The 15,592-nt window shown below is 46.5% G+C and overlaps 2 protein-coding genes across 2 annotated transcripts in view; one reads left to right on the top strand and one right to left on the bottom strand.

Moving 5' to 3' along the window:
• The window catches only part of CACHD1 (cache domain containing 1), a 154,137-nt gene that overhangs the window by 36,962 nt on the left and 101,583 nt on the right, over nt 1–15,592 (top strand). Inside the window, exon 2 of the mRNA XM_068108228.2 lies at nt 3,277–3,339. Coding sequence (XP_067964329.2) covers nt 3,277–3,339 — 63 coding nt within the window. The remainder of the gene's footprint in view (nt 1–3,276; nt 3,340–15,592) is intronic.
• On the bottom strand, nt 4,383–5,957 carry LOC137430590 (uncharacterized). Its single transcript, XM_068121400.2, has 2 exons — nt 5,538–5,957; nt 4,383–5,399 (listed from the first exon to the last, which is right to left on the bottom strand). The coding sequence occupies exons 1-2, from the start codon at nt 5,904–5,906 to the stop codon at nt 4,551–4,553; spliced, it is 1,218 nt and encodes a 405-aa protein (XP_067977501.2). The 5' UTR covers nt 5,907–5,957; the 3' UTR covers nt 4,383–4,550.

The following is a 15,592-nucleotide window of genomic DNA, read 5'->3' as shown; positions in this document are numbered from 1 at the left end:
TTCTTAAGATGCATGCACGATGCATGGGCAAGATGCATGGGCAAGCTATTTCTTAAGATGCATGCACGAATACACAATAATGCCAAACAGAGACTTCTTTTTTTTTGTCCAGCCCTGTTGAATTTACAACATAACCATTCATAACCATTCTCCAGAAATGATTCCTAATACTAGCTATTATCAAACTGTTGGCATATTGTGAACTGAACGTTCTTTTTCTAAATGGAAATATACAAAATACAGTACAATGTACTGTCAAGCAAAGTATCCAATGTTTCCAAACAAAAAAATTAACGGTTTTCACTATGATACAATGACAGCTATTGACTACTTGTTGCGGGAATTACTTGTAGTCTCTATAAGGTGAAAGTTAAATAATTCACTTTACTTTCTTGGCCAGTTTCCTCATCGCCATACTCTTGCTCCCAAGCTCTCCTCCTTTCTTCTTTCTTTCGGCTTCCTTTTTCAATTCACTTGTTTTCTTCTTGCAATAAAAATGCAGTCGTGCATTGATAAACTCATTAATTCATACATGCATTACAAAAAAGTCTTAAACATTAAACAAAATTGTAAAACAAGATACTTACAAGAACTTGACAATCTCTGAAGTTGTGGGTCAGCAGCATAGCTCTGGTCTTCAAGGAGAGATGTCTCATGTTGCTTGGGTGGACACATTTCTTTTGTAGGCCGGTCACGCTTTTTTGGAGACTTTCGTGACTTTGTGGTCCTTCGATGGCAAAAAATGGTAGGCACTCCAGAATTCTTCAGCTTCATTTTCTGATCAGCACGTCCACATTCAAACTGATGAGGATCAAAATGTGCCTGTTTATCAAGAAAGAAGAAGAAATAGAAAGAAATATGTATTCAAGATTGTCTCGGCTGCATCCCATTACAGGTAAATAATTCAATTTGTTGACCCGTTCTCTACGGGACCGGGTGCTCCCTGTGTTAAAGGAATACAATACATGGGACTGAACAGTAACTTGACCTACCTCGCAAAGCTTTGAAGACGAAGCCGGCTTCCAGCCCACACGGCTGACTTTATTCTCCCATATTTTACGTCAATTGGGATCTGAAGGGAATCTGTACATCTTGAAACCCTTGTCATGTCTATTTGTGCATCCAAATGCACAACAACCCGGCATTTTCAGTGAACTAATGCCTAAGTCACACGTAGGCGGATATTTTGGTGACTACTGGCGACTGCCGGCGATCAAGATTTTTCGGCGACCACTGGCGATTTCGGGCGGTCAAATATGGTCAGGCGGCAGTATGGCGACTGCAGGCGGCCACATTGCGACTGCATTGCGACGACGCCCCGAGTGGGATGGCGACTGTTGAAGATCGACGACGACTGCATTGCGGATGCACGGCGGCAGCGTGGCGACAGTCTGGCGGCTAGATTACAACCGATGGCGGATCGCGGCGACTGCATTGGGGCCGGGTGGCGGTTTACTCCGACGTCCGCAAGACTGCAATAAGACCGCCGGCGATTGGAGACGATTCACACAACTTTTTAAATCTTTATTTCTCTATTTTATATTTCACTTTATTCATTTCAATGATGTATGACATGAAGCATAAAGATGTTTGATGTACAACAAGAAAGTTAATAAAGATGTATCATTGTAATGTAATAATCAAACTTTTCTGCAGGGAGAGAGAATGGAAATAAAGTCCAACAAATTATTTCCACTGGTCCCAAGTCCCATAAATAAAGTTTCCAAAGGACCAAAGTCCCAAAAATAAAGTTCCCAAAAGTCCCAAGTCCAAACAATAAAGCCACATCCTTGTCGGCACCACAGGACCCCACTCCACGGAGACCCTCACACCATCCTGTCTTGCCATGGAATCGTGGTATGTCGTAATGCAGTCGCCAGGCAGTCGTATCTCTGTCGCCAATGGCCATAACTCGGCCGCCACTAGTCCTACTGCTGTCGTCGTCAGTCTCCCATAGCCGCAGGGGAGACGTGGCAGTTCTTCTGTAGTCGATATGCAGCCGCAACAGTGTCGGCCCGTAGTCGGGAAGATGCCGCAGGAAGGCCGTATGGCATTCGCATCTCTGCCGTGCTAGCTGGTGGGGCGATGCTGGGGCGATTGCGGAAGACTATGAGCGACTGGGTTGCGGCCGCTTTACGGTCTTATTACGGATACCGACGACAGCATGGCGGTTCCATCACGACAGCATGGCGGATTTTTTTCGATTGCGACTGAGCGCGCCGTTTTTAAACATTTAAAAAACTTTTTGGCCCCTTTGCGGCTCTTGCCGACTGCAGCCGACCTGGGGAGGATAACCATGACTACAGGCGACCGTCCATTACGGTTTCATTACGATTGTCGGCGGGTGGTGGCGATTTTTTCAGTCGCCAGTAGTCGCCGACAAATCCGCCTATGTGTGACCTAGGCATAAGGCTTCCGTAGGTAGTCGAATCGATTGTACTTGCATAACACGCGAACGCGAGAAGTTAAGCGAACGCGAATTTGGCCCCAAAATGGCTCCCTGAGTCACGTGACCGTATTTTTCCGGATCGTCATGTCGTAACTCTCTGTATAAAGGGACTCTAAGGAGGGAGGGAGGGGCGGAAGAGGAAGTGTCCTGCGTCCTCCTCCCCCTCCCCTCTCCTCCCCTCCCCTCCTCCTCTCCTCCCCTCCTCCTCTCCTCCCCTCCCCTCCCCCCTCTCCGCCCCTCCCCTCTCCTCCCCTCCCCTACCCTCCCCTCCCGCCCCCTTCCCCCTCCCCCCATTCCCCTCCCCCCAGTTCCCCTCCCCCCGTTCCCCTCCCCTCCCCCGCCCGGCAACGCCGGGTACTTTTGCTAGTTGCTTATAAGTTAATGTAATAACTTCAAATATAATAGATTTTACAAGTACTTACAAGTTCATCATATATCTGTGTATGTGTGTTTGTATATGTCCGTTTACATGTATATGTTTATGTATATGTATGTATGTATGTATGGATTTAGTTATATAGATATATATGTATATATGGTGTGTGTGTGTGTGTGTGTGTGTACATACGTGTGTGTGTGTGTGTGTACATACGTGTGTGTGTGTGTGTGTACACATATGTGTGTGTGTACATACGTGTGTGTGTGTGTGTACATACGCGTGTGTGTGTGTGTGTACATACGTGTATGTATGTGTGTGTGTATGTATTGTTAATGTCCGGCTTCCTCTTGTGACTACAGTAATTGGTCTTTATTTTGAGTACTTTAAACACGTGGGTTATGAATGAATTGACCCATCATTATATGCTGCTTTCTTTTCTTCTATACAGAAGGTGTACAACTCTTTTAAGTATGAAGAAAAGATCACCGATGTTGAGGCTGATGTACAAAAAGTAAGTTTGCTTCATTCACATCTCAGTAAATATTGACTCAGGAGCGTGACCACATGAATTGATAAGTAAAACGTGTTCTAGACTTCCACCAATCAGTGGATTTGTACTTTTATATGTCTCGCACTTCCTTGCTAACAAAGTAATTTTCCCCATTTGCTGATGCCATGATGATTATGGTAAACGATTTATTGGTAGATTTGTGTGAATGGTGAACAAAATAAATTTAAGTTATTACTTTGGCAGATAATAAGATTTGTGTGAATGGTGAACAAAATAAATTTAAGTTATTACTTTGGCAGATAAAAGATTTGTGTGAATGGTGACCACATCTACTGCCACCCGCTCAAGTAGCGCTCCCACGTTGCACACCTGGAGCGGGGCCTTGCGTGCACGTTGGGGTCCCTTCTTACCGCGGCAGAGGTCGCAGGATCTCACCCAAATTTGAATGTCCCTGTCCAAATTCACCCACTAGAACCTTTGTCGCAATTTTGCCAAAGTTTTGGCCACACCCAAATGTCCCATCGTCCTAGTCCCATGTACGTGTCCCATGACCACTTCCTTCAATTTGTCTGTTACCACGATCAACCAGCTACATCGCCTGTTGGTGTTACCCATTTCCTGTACAAATGGCCATCCTTCAAACCCAACATCTGCCATTGCGCCCAATAGGCCTTTACCTGAGCCCCGTGTGGAGCAATCTCTTCCCAAGTAGTCTAGTAGGAAGACTAGGTCCCCCTGCACCCCCCGGAGATATACTTCTAATCAGTGTTTCTAGATTGGAAAAAATGTGTAGAAAATGACTAGCTATGGCCCCAAGCTGAAAAAATGTCCCACATACCATTTTTATGCAAATTACTGCTGCCATTATCAAAAAAACGATTTTTGACATATCTCAGCCAATATTGCAGATAATTGAAAAATGAAGGTGTCTAGACCCATGTTTTGAAGGGCATAGATCATGATAGAACTATTCATAACATGATTACATGTGTCTATGGTATACTAGTATGCTAATTAGTGCTTTATTTACAAAATAATCACAGTTTTACGAAATAATAGACTCATATTAAGGTCCGTCTACACAGACGTTAACACAAAGTTTTATTTTTCTAAATATTACAACTGTCAAAATAGTCCTAGCACTCAATGTGACCACTCTTCTCTTGCTTGTTTTAGATAAACATCATTAGCATTAGTGATTCTACACTGAGTCAGTCATCATCATTTTCATCGAAATCGTCAGAGTCAAACTCTTCTTCTCCTTCCTCTTCCTCCTCCTCTTCGTGCTCTCCTGTGTTCAGAAGATCCACCAGTGAGGTTGGTAGGATGGGACCACTGGACCACATTGGTTTCAACAGTCCTTCATCAGTCCTTATCCATCCTTGCTCCTCATAAGGTTTTGGCTTTTCGATGATAGGTTGATCGGCTCTTTTGTACAATGCTACGCGGTGGTTCACACGCTGGATGTGCGGCTTCAGGGCAGACTGGCATGGAGGAAGGCGAGCCAGATCAACCTTGGACTTGGATGTGAGGGTCTTGTCCTCTCCCACCATTTTTCGTAGCAGCTTGGCACGGACAATGTCCACTGATGACTCGCGACTCTGGCCGTACATCACACAGGTGAATTTTTCTAACTGCCTCTCCACCTCAGGGTTGGCATCCCAGTTGTCACCCAGTTCACCGAATGCCCTGTGAAACCTGGGATTCTTCTCCAGCTTTTTCAAGGGCCCGACTTTTCCCTTCCCTTTGAAGGCACTGGTGCAGTCTTCTCCGCTGAACACATAGTACCCCAGGAGAGTGGCACAGTAGTCCTCTCCCAGGGATTCTGCCAGCTCAGAGACGTTGACAAGTTGGCGATGCTTCCCTGACCCTGTATCCAGGTACACCGTCAGCTTGATGTTGTGGGCATGGTGGAGCAGGATCAGGAGGATGTCTGTGTCCGGTGTTCTGACTACAGCGTTCTTGTATCCGATGGTAGCAGCATGATGGAGGTACAGAACCACCCTGGTATCAGTCTCTTCCTGGTTGCTGTAGATCGTGGGGAGTTCACGTACCTCGACCTGAAACACAAAAAGGCACCGCATTTCAATCACCAGTCACTGCCAGTTTCAGATCTAGACAAACATCACAGGTAATCACCTTTTTTTCAGGAAAAATTACAAATTGAATCGCCATTCACGAAGGGCTTTCAATTTTACCTTGCCATTCGTTGAGGCAAGTTGGTGGGCCTTCCCCTCCACGATCAGCACAGCCATCTCTGTTCTCTCCAGCCTGGTAGCTGCCTCTTGTCCACTCCACACTTTCAGAAGAAGCTGGCACATCTGCTTTTTGTTGTCGTCATTTGCAAGGAACATTTTGAAGTCATATGGCTTCCTGGTTGCTGGTCCAGCCAGAATGATCTTCTCTGAGCTGCCCCGCCTCAGCCTTTCCTGCGCTTTGATTGACTCAGGATGGTAACTGTCAGTGGAGAACAGAAAGTGCTGCTTGGCCACCATCTGATCAAGCACCTGCAAGCATATCTCACCACATGTTGGGGGAAGGTTGGCAAGGGTATGCAGCAGCGCCATTCCATCCTGGATGAACAGGGCATCCTTGGGGTATTGCAGATCTTGTGGTGTGGTGTCCTCTAAAAGGTAGTGCAGAATGGAGGCTTTGTTGGTTTTGCAGAAGAACCAGTTTTGCAGAAGAAAGTTGAGACTTCATCCAGGACCTTGGCGAGAGCAGTTTCCAACTCCAAGGCGAAATCGTAGCTCTCAGAGTGTCCAAGCCTGTGTAGTATTGTGGTGAGCTGTTTGCTTCGGAACAGGTGCCTTACAGTCACACAGAGGAGAATGTGCTTTGGTAACTTCCATTTTCCATCTGACACTGCACGGCACAGATCTTGTCCAATGGAGAAGACCAGACGCTTCACCTTTTCTGTCTCGATGCCCTCCTTGCCAGTCATTAGCACGCTGAGAAAGCGGACAAGGTCTGGAGGTAGGATGTCTTCAGGATTGAGCTCCATGTCTTCAGCTGTTGGTGGCCATGGTTGGTCTTTACACTCTCTGAAAGCCTGTAGAATACCCTGGCGAAGTTGGAGGGCAACATTTTGGTTCTTGTTTGTGCTTCCGAGTGTGAATGCTCGTGCGAGAGCATTGGAAACTGTTATGTTTGAGCTGTGCACAAGCCAGAAAGAAATGACATCACATTTGTCATGATCAACCTTCGTGAAGTGGATATGCTCCTTGATTGGGTCATTCTGTAGGCGTTTCAGTAGTTTCTCTGACCGATAATTTGAGTTCTCATATCCATTCAGTTTCAGTTCCTCGACATAGAGCAAGCGCAAGGAAGAAAGCTGTAGAACTTTATTCTGCTGGATGACCTGGGTTTGAATGTGTTCCAGTACTGAGTTGAATGCCTTTTCATGGGCGGCTGACATGCAAGCCTGCTCCTTTGGTGCTTCGGCTCTGTGAATCGCACGCTCATAGTTGTAGAATGCTGTGCGGAAAGCTTTAAAACATGACGGATGGTGTTTGGCCTCACATGCAAAGAGGTCTTTGTTTTTCACCTTTCGATGGAGTCGATAGAGACCCATTTTCTCAGCCCGTGTTTCGATTTGCTCCCATGCATTTTCTTTGTTTTTAAAGGATGGGAAGGTTGTAGGCCTCTCAGTATTGCGATGAGCATCTTTGGTCTCAACTTTCTCACAAAATATACACTCTGGCGGGAAGATGGGTTCAGCAGAACCTCCTGGTTTACGAGGAGAGTGATGCCATGATGAGGTTGATGGCCCTGGTTCTGTATCATCTCCCAGACGATGAAAGTGGCGGACAAAGTGCTTATAACACTTGCTGTGATATCCTACTCTTTCTAGGTCATCAGGAAGAGTTGCCGGGATCTGATCACATACTGATTGCATACGACATGGGGAGTCATGCGGTTGGTTGAGACGTCTATCCCGGATCTTTTGAAGCAGTTGCAGTTTTTCTGAAGCAGATCCTTTAATTTTACGGAGGGGCGTGAAATCCCCATGATCAGACATGGATGGTACATGAAGGATGCATGTAGGAGGAGAGCTTTGGGCTGCAGGTTCTACACTCCGTTTTCTTTTGGGCATGCTTGCTGTCGATGTCTACCATCACTGTTAAATGACAAATAAGAAATCACGAATGATGTTAAAAGTGCCTGTGAAAGGAGGCTCTGAGTTTTCAGTGAGGTAACAGAGGTTCTGAGTCATGTTCTACACTAGGGTACTTTTTAGCTGACTAAACCATGTTTAGTGGCATCAAAAGTGCTAATAGCTAAAACATCTAAATTCTTCCACACTAACGTTAGCTATCTAGGCCAATGAAACATTGTGCTAAGTTACTGTAGCTAGCTCAGCTGTCGTGCCTCTTTCTGGTTCAATTCATATACAGAAGTCAACAGATATGTCTCATGTTTGGCATTAACAAAAGTTTAAGTTACACCGACATTAGGAACATACTGTACATAGATGAGGCTAGCTTTAACGTTAGCTAACATGGTGCTAGCTGGCTCAGCTGTTATTCTGCCTGTTTATGATTTCATGCAGAAACTGAAGTCAAGAGTGTGAGTAACATTATAGTTAGCATCTTACCTGGCTAGATTGGAGGATGAATACCAAGAACAACACACAGATGGAATGGAAGACTGAACTTTCAACTGAGGTATTCAATAACATCAACGTTACCAATTGATACGAGCGCGCGACATTACCAATTGATACGAGCGCGCGAGCGCGCATGTTACATGGATGGAAATGTAAAATGGCAGCTATAGCAGCACTAATTTGGATCTCTAGTCTGTCATTTCTGCACTGTGATTGGATAACATAAAAAAATATGTTTGGGAGTTAACAGCAGGAGTTGGTAGATTTTACGTGGGCTGGGTGAGAAACCTTTAAATAAGCAAGTGAAAATCTCTCGCAATACAAAGTCAATGGTGGGAAGAAAAGTTGAGTGGTACCAATGTTACTGCCAATGTCCCGCCCCTATGCAAGACTCAGGAGCATCTTGTTGACATTTAACCTTGAAAATACCTGGGTTTAGACCCCTTATGTACCATGTTAAGTTATCTGCAGTATTAACGTATCCTTATCATTTGTAAAACTGATTATTTTGTAATTACAGCATTAATATGCATACTAGTATACCATAGACACATGTAATCATGTTATGAATAGTTCTATCATGATCTATGCCCTTCAAAACATGGGTCTAGACACCTTCATTTTTCAATTATCTGCAATATTGGCTGAGATATGTCAAAAATCGTTTTTTTGATAATGGCAGCAGTAATTTGCATAAAAATGGTATGTGGGACATTTTTTCAGCTTGGGGCCATAGCTAGTCATTTTCTACATATTTTTTCCAATCTAGAAACACTGATTAGAAGTATATCTCCGGGGGGTGCAGGGGGACCTAGTCTTCCTACTAGACTAAAGGTCTTTTTTCCTTCTCCAGCCAATGAAAATGGGGGTCCAAAACGGAATCCTCCCTTTGACTGTCTCACAAATTCACATCGCGCAATCCAGGTGGGGCTTGTGGCAAAGTTTGTTGGGTCACTCTCGCTGCATACAGGCATGAATCAATTTGGTCATGCTCAATTTAATCCTTGGCTTATTGCCTGTCACAGAATTTACACTGCAGCTCCCAACAAGGTCGCCGAGAGAGAGAGTCTGCATTGGCATGTGCTTTGCCAGGCCGATGTTGCACATTGTAATTGTACTGCTGCGGCTTCTCAAGCCACCTTGCAATTTGTCCCTCTGGTTCTTTAAACTGATGAAGCAATTGCAAGGAGGCATGATCTACCCGGATCACAAACTCCCTCCCAAAAAGGTAAGGATGAAAGTGTCCAACTGCAGACAGTAGGGCCAATAGTTCTTTACGGGTAACGCAATAATTTTGTTAGGGCCACGAAAGTGCCCGACTATAATACGCAATAACCCTCTCGGCTCCCTGTTGCATCTGTGACAACACAGCTCCCAATCCTTCCTGGCTCGCATCCGTATCAAGGATGTAATTGCCATCATCCGTCGGGTATGCCAAAACCGGGGCCTCTTCCAGACGTTGTTTTAAGTGACTGAATGCCTCGATGCAGCTCTGCGACCATACAAATTTGGCTCCTTTCTCTGTCAATTTGTGCAAGGGTCTTGCAATTTCTGCGAAGTTTGCCACAAATCTCCTGTAGTAAGAGCAGAGCCCAAAAACCCTCTGACATCTCTTACATTTTTGGGGGCGGGCCACTCCTTTATCGATTTTATCTTTGCAGGGTCAGTGGCCACACCACTCTTGTTAATCATGTGACCCAAGTAAGTCACCTCCCTCCTGAAAATTTTGCACTTGCTCGGGTTCAATTTCAACCAGGCTCCCCTTAATCTCCCAAATACCTCTGACAAATTTTGGGCAGTATGTTCAAATGTAGGAGCATGGACCAACACATCATCTAAATAGGCAAGGCAAGTTTGCCATAGTAAGCCAATGAAGACACGTTCCATCAGACGCTAAAACGTGGCAGGGGCATTGCACAACCCAAAAGGCATGACAACAAACTGCCTTTCCCGTGGTGAATGCTGTTTTCCCTCTTGCTGCTATTTCCATCTCCACCTGCCAATAACCACTCTTAAAATCCAATGTCAAGAACCATTTTGAGCCTGAAATGGCATCGAGGGTGTCATCAATCCTTGGCAGAGGATACGAGTCTTTGAGTGTCCCATGATTGAGCTGGCGATAATCCACACAGAACCGAGTGGTCCTGTCATTCTTTTTCACCAGCGCAATGGGTGAGACCAAAGGACTCGGCGAGGGCTCGATAATTCTGGCTTTTTCCATTTTTCTCATCTGTTCCTCTGCCTTATCTTTCTTCGTGAAATGGAGCTGCCGTGGCGGTTGGCGAACAGGCCGAGCCTCACCAGTAATAATTTGATGCCCGACGAGGCTCATGCGTCCCACATCTTCAGGAGAGACAAAGACAATATCCAAGTTCTTACCAACCAAATTGTGCAATGTCTCTACCTGCTCCGATGTTAGGCCATCTTCAGAGTGTGTCATCATGTCCTGCACTCCCTCGGGCCAATCAATTTCCCCCAAATTTTCCCTTTGTCCGGCTGTACTGGCAAACATGTCGATCCGCCTCCACCGCTGACCTCTACGACACTACTACACCTGGCTACGACAGCTCCGCCCCTGACCGTGCGAAGGCTATCGGACAAGTTGAACAGCCGAACCACCAACATAGGCCCACGAGTGTCCACGAGGGTGTGACCCACCATTAATCCTTCGGCTCCCTGTGAGGACTACGGCTCCACTAGCCCAAGCTGGCCAATGTGGTGAGTACCTGCTGCCAACTCCACCATTACCACTGCCTCGGACCTGGGAGCCACGGTCACAGCATGTGGCAACTCCAGCCACGTCCACTGTGCCTCCTCGTCATCCCCCAGTTGGACCAATTGCAGCATCTCAGAACCCAACCACATGTGACCTCGCCCAAGGTCTAGTTGACAGTCGTATTCCACCAGGAAAACTCAATCCGAGAAGACAATGTTCGCACACCTCGGCCACCCATACCACCACATTGACCTCCAGACTGCCCAACTCCATTCGCGCAACCCCGTGGCCCAATATTGGGGCCGTCGCCCCCGTATCCAGTTGAAGGCTGTGTCCTGCTAATATTTCAATTTTGTCCCAGCCTCCAACGCTTTGGTCTAACACAATTGGATTAATGATGATGTCACTGGCCCCAGTGTCCACCACGGCCTCACAAAATCCCCCCTCAATTTTACATCTAACCCTCAAATTACCCGTGCCAATTTTTCCACAATTGACTACTTTCACCAAAGAAGGGCACTTCTCCACACGCTTGCCAGCCGAGCATGGCCCCGTATGCTTGGCTCGTTCTAGTTTCCCAAAGAGCCTACAGTGGTCGGACCAGCCCAAGGCAGTGACCCTCTCCCCGGACCCTGTGGTGCTTCGGGAGGTCCTCTCTTCACTGGGCTGTGAAGCCTCTTGGGGAGGTTGGTGCCTGGGTAGTTCCCGACAATACCTCTACGAGTGTCCCCTCCCCCCACATCGAAAACAAGTCTCCATGAACGGACCCCTCGGATCCCCTGCCAGAGCACCCCTTAATACTGGGCCAACCCGACGAAGATCGGATTTCGCTGATGGTGAGGCCGGACCGCACCGCTGTGACTTACCCGCTGGAAATTTATCCCTTGTCACATTTGACTGCTTCCGGCTAATCCCCCACAACATTCGGGTAATGCCCGATTCTTCCTGCTTCTCTTCCTATTCCTGATCCTGTACCTCTACCTGTCGTACCGCCACAGGTGACCTCTCTGGTGCGTGGTTCAACCTCCTTGAAAATGTCAGCCGTGGCCAGGTCCTGCAACTCCTTCAGAGTTCGGACTTCGTGGTCAGAAAGAGCAGCCATAAATTTCTCTATTGCCAGCTTTTCCCAAGCCTGTGCTTGTCAGTCCCTATACGCAATCCTCACAGATTGGTAAATATCCTGGGCCAGCTCCTGCAGCTTTTCACCAGGTTTTAATTTACGATGCAGCAGCTGTGCCCGGACCAGGTCGCACCTTGCACCCGTCCCAAACATATGGTTCAAGGCATCGCAAATGCCCTTACCGTTCAATATTCTCTCTCGGACCAAGTTTAAAACTTCTGCGGCTGGCCCCCGCAGTGTCGCCACCAGATTCCCCATACGTTCCCGCTACTCCCAACCATTGAGTTGGGACATGCATTCAAATTGCGTCATGAAAGCCTCTAAACTCCCTGACCCGTCAAAATGTACAAGGGGGATGGTTTTCCCCAAAACTCTTCTCCCCGACTCCTCATTGTCTGAATCCAGCCCAGGGCCAAAACACCCCGCCCCCCCCCCCCCAAGCTGGGTATTCCATTTCGGAGCCTCCAGTGCCAAAATGTGGCTCGTGACAAGGGTCCCCTGGGTCACATTAATCTCGTCTTGGAGATGCTTAACGGACCGACTCACCTCGTGCTGCAGACTCTGTTGGACTCGAGCAACTTGTCCTAAGTATTCAGCTGCTCCTGTAACATCTCATCCATCCTTTCCCCAGTCAATTGTGGCCCCCACCGGCCTTTATCTATAAACACCCGCTGTTGTTCTGTTATGCGGGCTTCCAAATCCTTCACCTCCTCTACCAAACCACTATCCTGGTGCTTCAAAAGTCCCCATTCCTCTATCAGACTGGTAATCAGGCGCGGATCTCCGAACTTGGCCTATTTTCTGGGTAATAAGTTACCAATTTTCATCCCAAAAAATAGGAAATTAAAGTAAAAACACCCCTCAGAATGCACCACAGAGCACCTAGAAATCAAAAAAATTATAGGGGGACATGCCCCCAGCCCCCTCTAGCTATGCGCACCTACGGTGTGCCTTGGTCAGTCAACAGTCTGGCGAAGGGGGTATGGGGACATCGTGGGCAATCGGTTGGGGGTCTTGACAGGGAAAAAGGTTAAGAACCCCTGCTCTATTTGTTGGTGCATTCTGGCATCCACACAGGTACGATAGACCTCCAAGTCCGTATTTACCTTGTCAATCCTTTTATTTGTTGACCCAATTTTATATACCAACTTTTTCCCCATTCAAATAGCCTGGGTTTTACCCTCCTCTGTTTTCAATTCCATTTTCTCCCATTTTAGTTCAAGTTCCAATGCCATTCCTTTTTCCATTTCCCCAATTCCCCAAATCGAGTCTCCAATTTCATCTCAAAATTCTCTCATCCTGTTCTTCATTTGGTGTTCCATTCTTTCTTCTATTCTATCAAACCGTTTCCCTAGTTCCTGTGTATTCCCTCCTTAATGTCGTTCATTTGATCTGTAATTTATTTTTCCCTCAATTTTGCCCTCCAACTGTTCATTCATTTCCCTAGTTCATTCCTTTGTTCATTCAGTTGTACCCTCATTCCCTCAAATTGTTTATTCATTCCCTCAATTTTTCCTTCCAATCGTTGACCTCGTTCATTCGTTGACCTCCCATCTATTCTCTATTTTTATTAATATCCCCTTTTCTTTCCCTCGTTTCATTTGTTTGTTCATTCAATTCCCTCTTTTACTCCATTAATTTGTTCCTCCTCCAGGAGTCCCTGGTCCCAGGAGTCCCTGGTGTTGGGCTAGCGGCTAGGGTGCCGGCTTAGGATCCTAGGATCCTGGGTTCGAATCCCGGTCAATCGCTGAATTAACGCCAGGGGGGTTGACTCAGCCTGTCATCCTTCCGAGGTCGGCAAATTGAGTACCAGTTCACTGGTAATTCCCTGCTTGTCGTTAAAGGCGGCAAAAAGGGTTGGCGTCAGGAAGGGCATCCGGCCGTAAAACATTGCTTCAAAAAGGGGACCGAAAAACAACAACAACCACAGTTCCCGAAAAAGGCCAACCCCCGCTTGCGGGGAAAAATGGCCTCTAAAGGTGTTTTTTTTTTTTTTACTCCATTAATTTGTTCCATCAATTGCTTCATCAAGGCCTGGAGGGTCATCACACCTGTTCCCTGTATCTCAGGCTCCGCCATTGTAGGGGAGGGGATTCTGGCGCTCGGAACGGGAAAGTTTCTACCCTATCCTCAAAAAAATCTACCCGCGGCTCGCTTCCTTCATCATTGCTGCCTTCGCGGTGTTGCGCCATTTTGTGCATGACCGCCATTATGTGCAGAGCAGCTATCCCCGCGCGCGAATTATTATTTACCTCAGAAAAAAAAAATTCTTTAAAATTTTTCTGACACCGTGCGTCCTGACACCAATCACTATAAATTTGGGCCTCAGTCATATGATAACCTCCCCCTGCTGAGAGAGACGATCGTTGTAATTTAGATTCCAAATTTTCCAACCTCAGCTTGCTTGGATCATGGCTGTCCTGATGGATTCAAATCCCACTTCTGACACCATTTGTCGCATCACCAGCGATTAAGATTGCTGGATCATGGATCACCGAAACAGTTTTACTCCCGAGGCGGCAGCCCAAAAAATGGCGGTATTTTTGTCGTGCGTGGAATGAAGTAAGGCAAAGTGTTTACCTGAACGGAACACACGGGTTTATTCCGAAACCACAAACGAGTAAACACGACAAGTAAAACTCAATAATAATGATTTAATAAAAATGAACCAAGAAATAAAATGAATGCTGATGTAAAACTATTTCCTATCTGAGGTAACTCCACCATTGGGAGTCAAATAAAATGCTTCCTTTTCAGTGCGGGCACTTAGTTCTGGCATCATGAGTTTCTCTGCAAGGTTGGTAGCTGGGGACGAGGCTCAGAGCTCGATGTCCCTCCGGCGAGAACCCAGCACAAGATGGCGGCGGCCTCGCGCTCAACGGTGCCATGAACGTGAGGCGAGTGGTGAAGGTGGTTCACCCGCTTCGTCACCTCTTTGTCACAATGGCCGAACAGTGCGGCCTTCAGCTCCTTGGTAGAGCCCACTGCCCAAAACCTCCTCTTTCTTCGTGTAAGCGTGCACCAAAATAAACTAATGCACACAATGGCCAGTGTCTCTTTCAACCATCTCTCTCTCTCTCTCTCTCAGCTCCCCAAGCTCTCGAAGGTTCTCCACCTCTTACGTCACCCCCAGCCCTCTCGACCAATCACGACCTTCAGGGGCGTGGGGTGCTGGCTCTTTCTTCCACGCCCATCGTACCACTTTTGCTGGCTGTAATTGTTCATGTGGGCGGGGCTCAGTCCGATCGGCTCTGTTCAGGTTCTGTCTGCGGTTGTTGTCGTTAAACGGAGGTTTTGTATGGCCAGCCTTGGTATATGTAAAACATTAGGGAAAATGACAAAGGGAAAAATCACATACTGGGGAAAACTAACCTTAATCCCTAACTAATCAGCACGGCTTCACCCCTCGTGTGAAGACGCATAAACAATCTTAAGCTAAAGTTTCCCTACTTAAGTACATCGAGATTTCTCCTACGCGTCCATGGTCCATGCTATAATTATACAATCCTACCTTTACTATGGGATTCCTTCATCTACCCCCATAAACATAACAATATCATATCTCAAAGCCATCTTGCTAACCCCACCTTAATCAAATGGGCCAGGCAAAAACAAACAAGTGGGAAAAACAAATAAATAAATACTAATGGCCATACAAAAGAACGGTTAATTTCTGTTTAATTTGTCTCAGTAATGACAGACTGTCAGCATGATTATAACTCTGGAAACCAGTAATGGGTACACAGGTTAGGCACTTAGATTTCTTTGCTTGAGTGTTTTTGTTTTATTTTAAGTGCTGCTTAAAAAC

This window comes from Myxine glutinosa, chromosome 2 (assembly GCF_964187855.1).
Source record: "Myxine glutinosa chromosome 2, kmMyxGlut1.1, whole genome shotgun sequence".
In the NCBI taxonomy this organism is placed as follows: domain Eukaryota; kingdom Metazoa; phylum Chordata; class Myxini; order Myxiniformes; family Myxinidae; genus Myxine; species Myxine glutinosa.
Note: the sequence above shows the minus strand (reverse complement) of the source record. Positions and strands in the feature narration are given on the sequence as shown.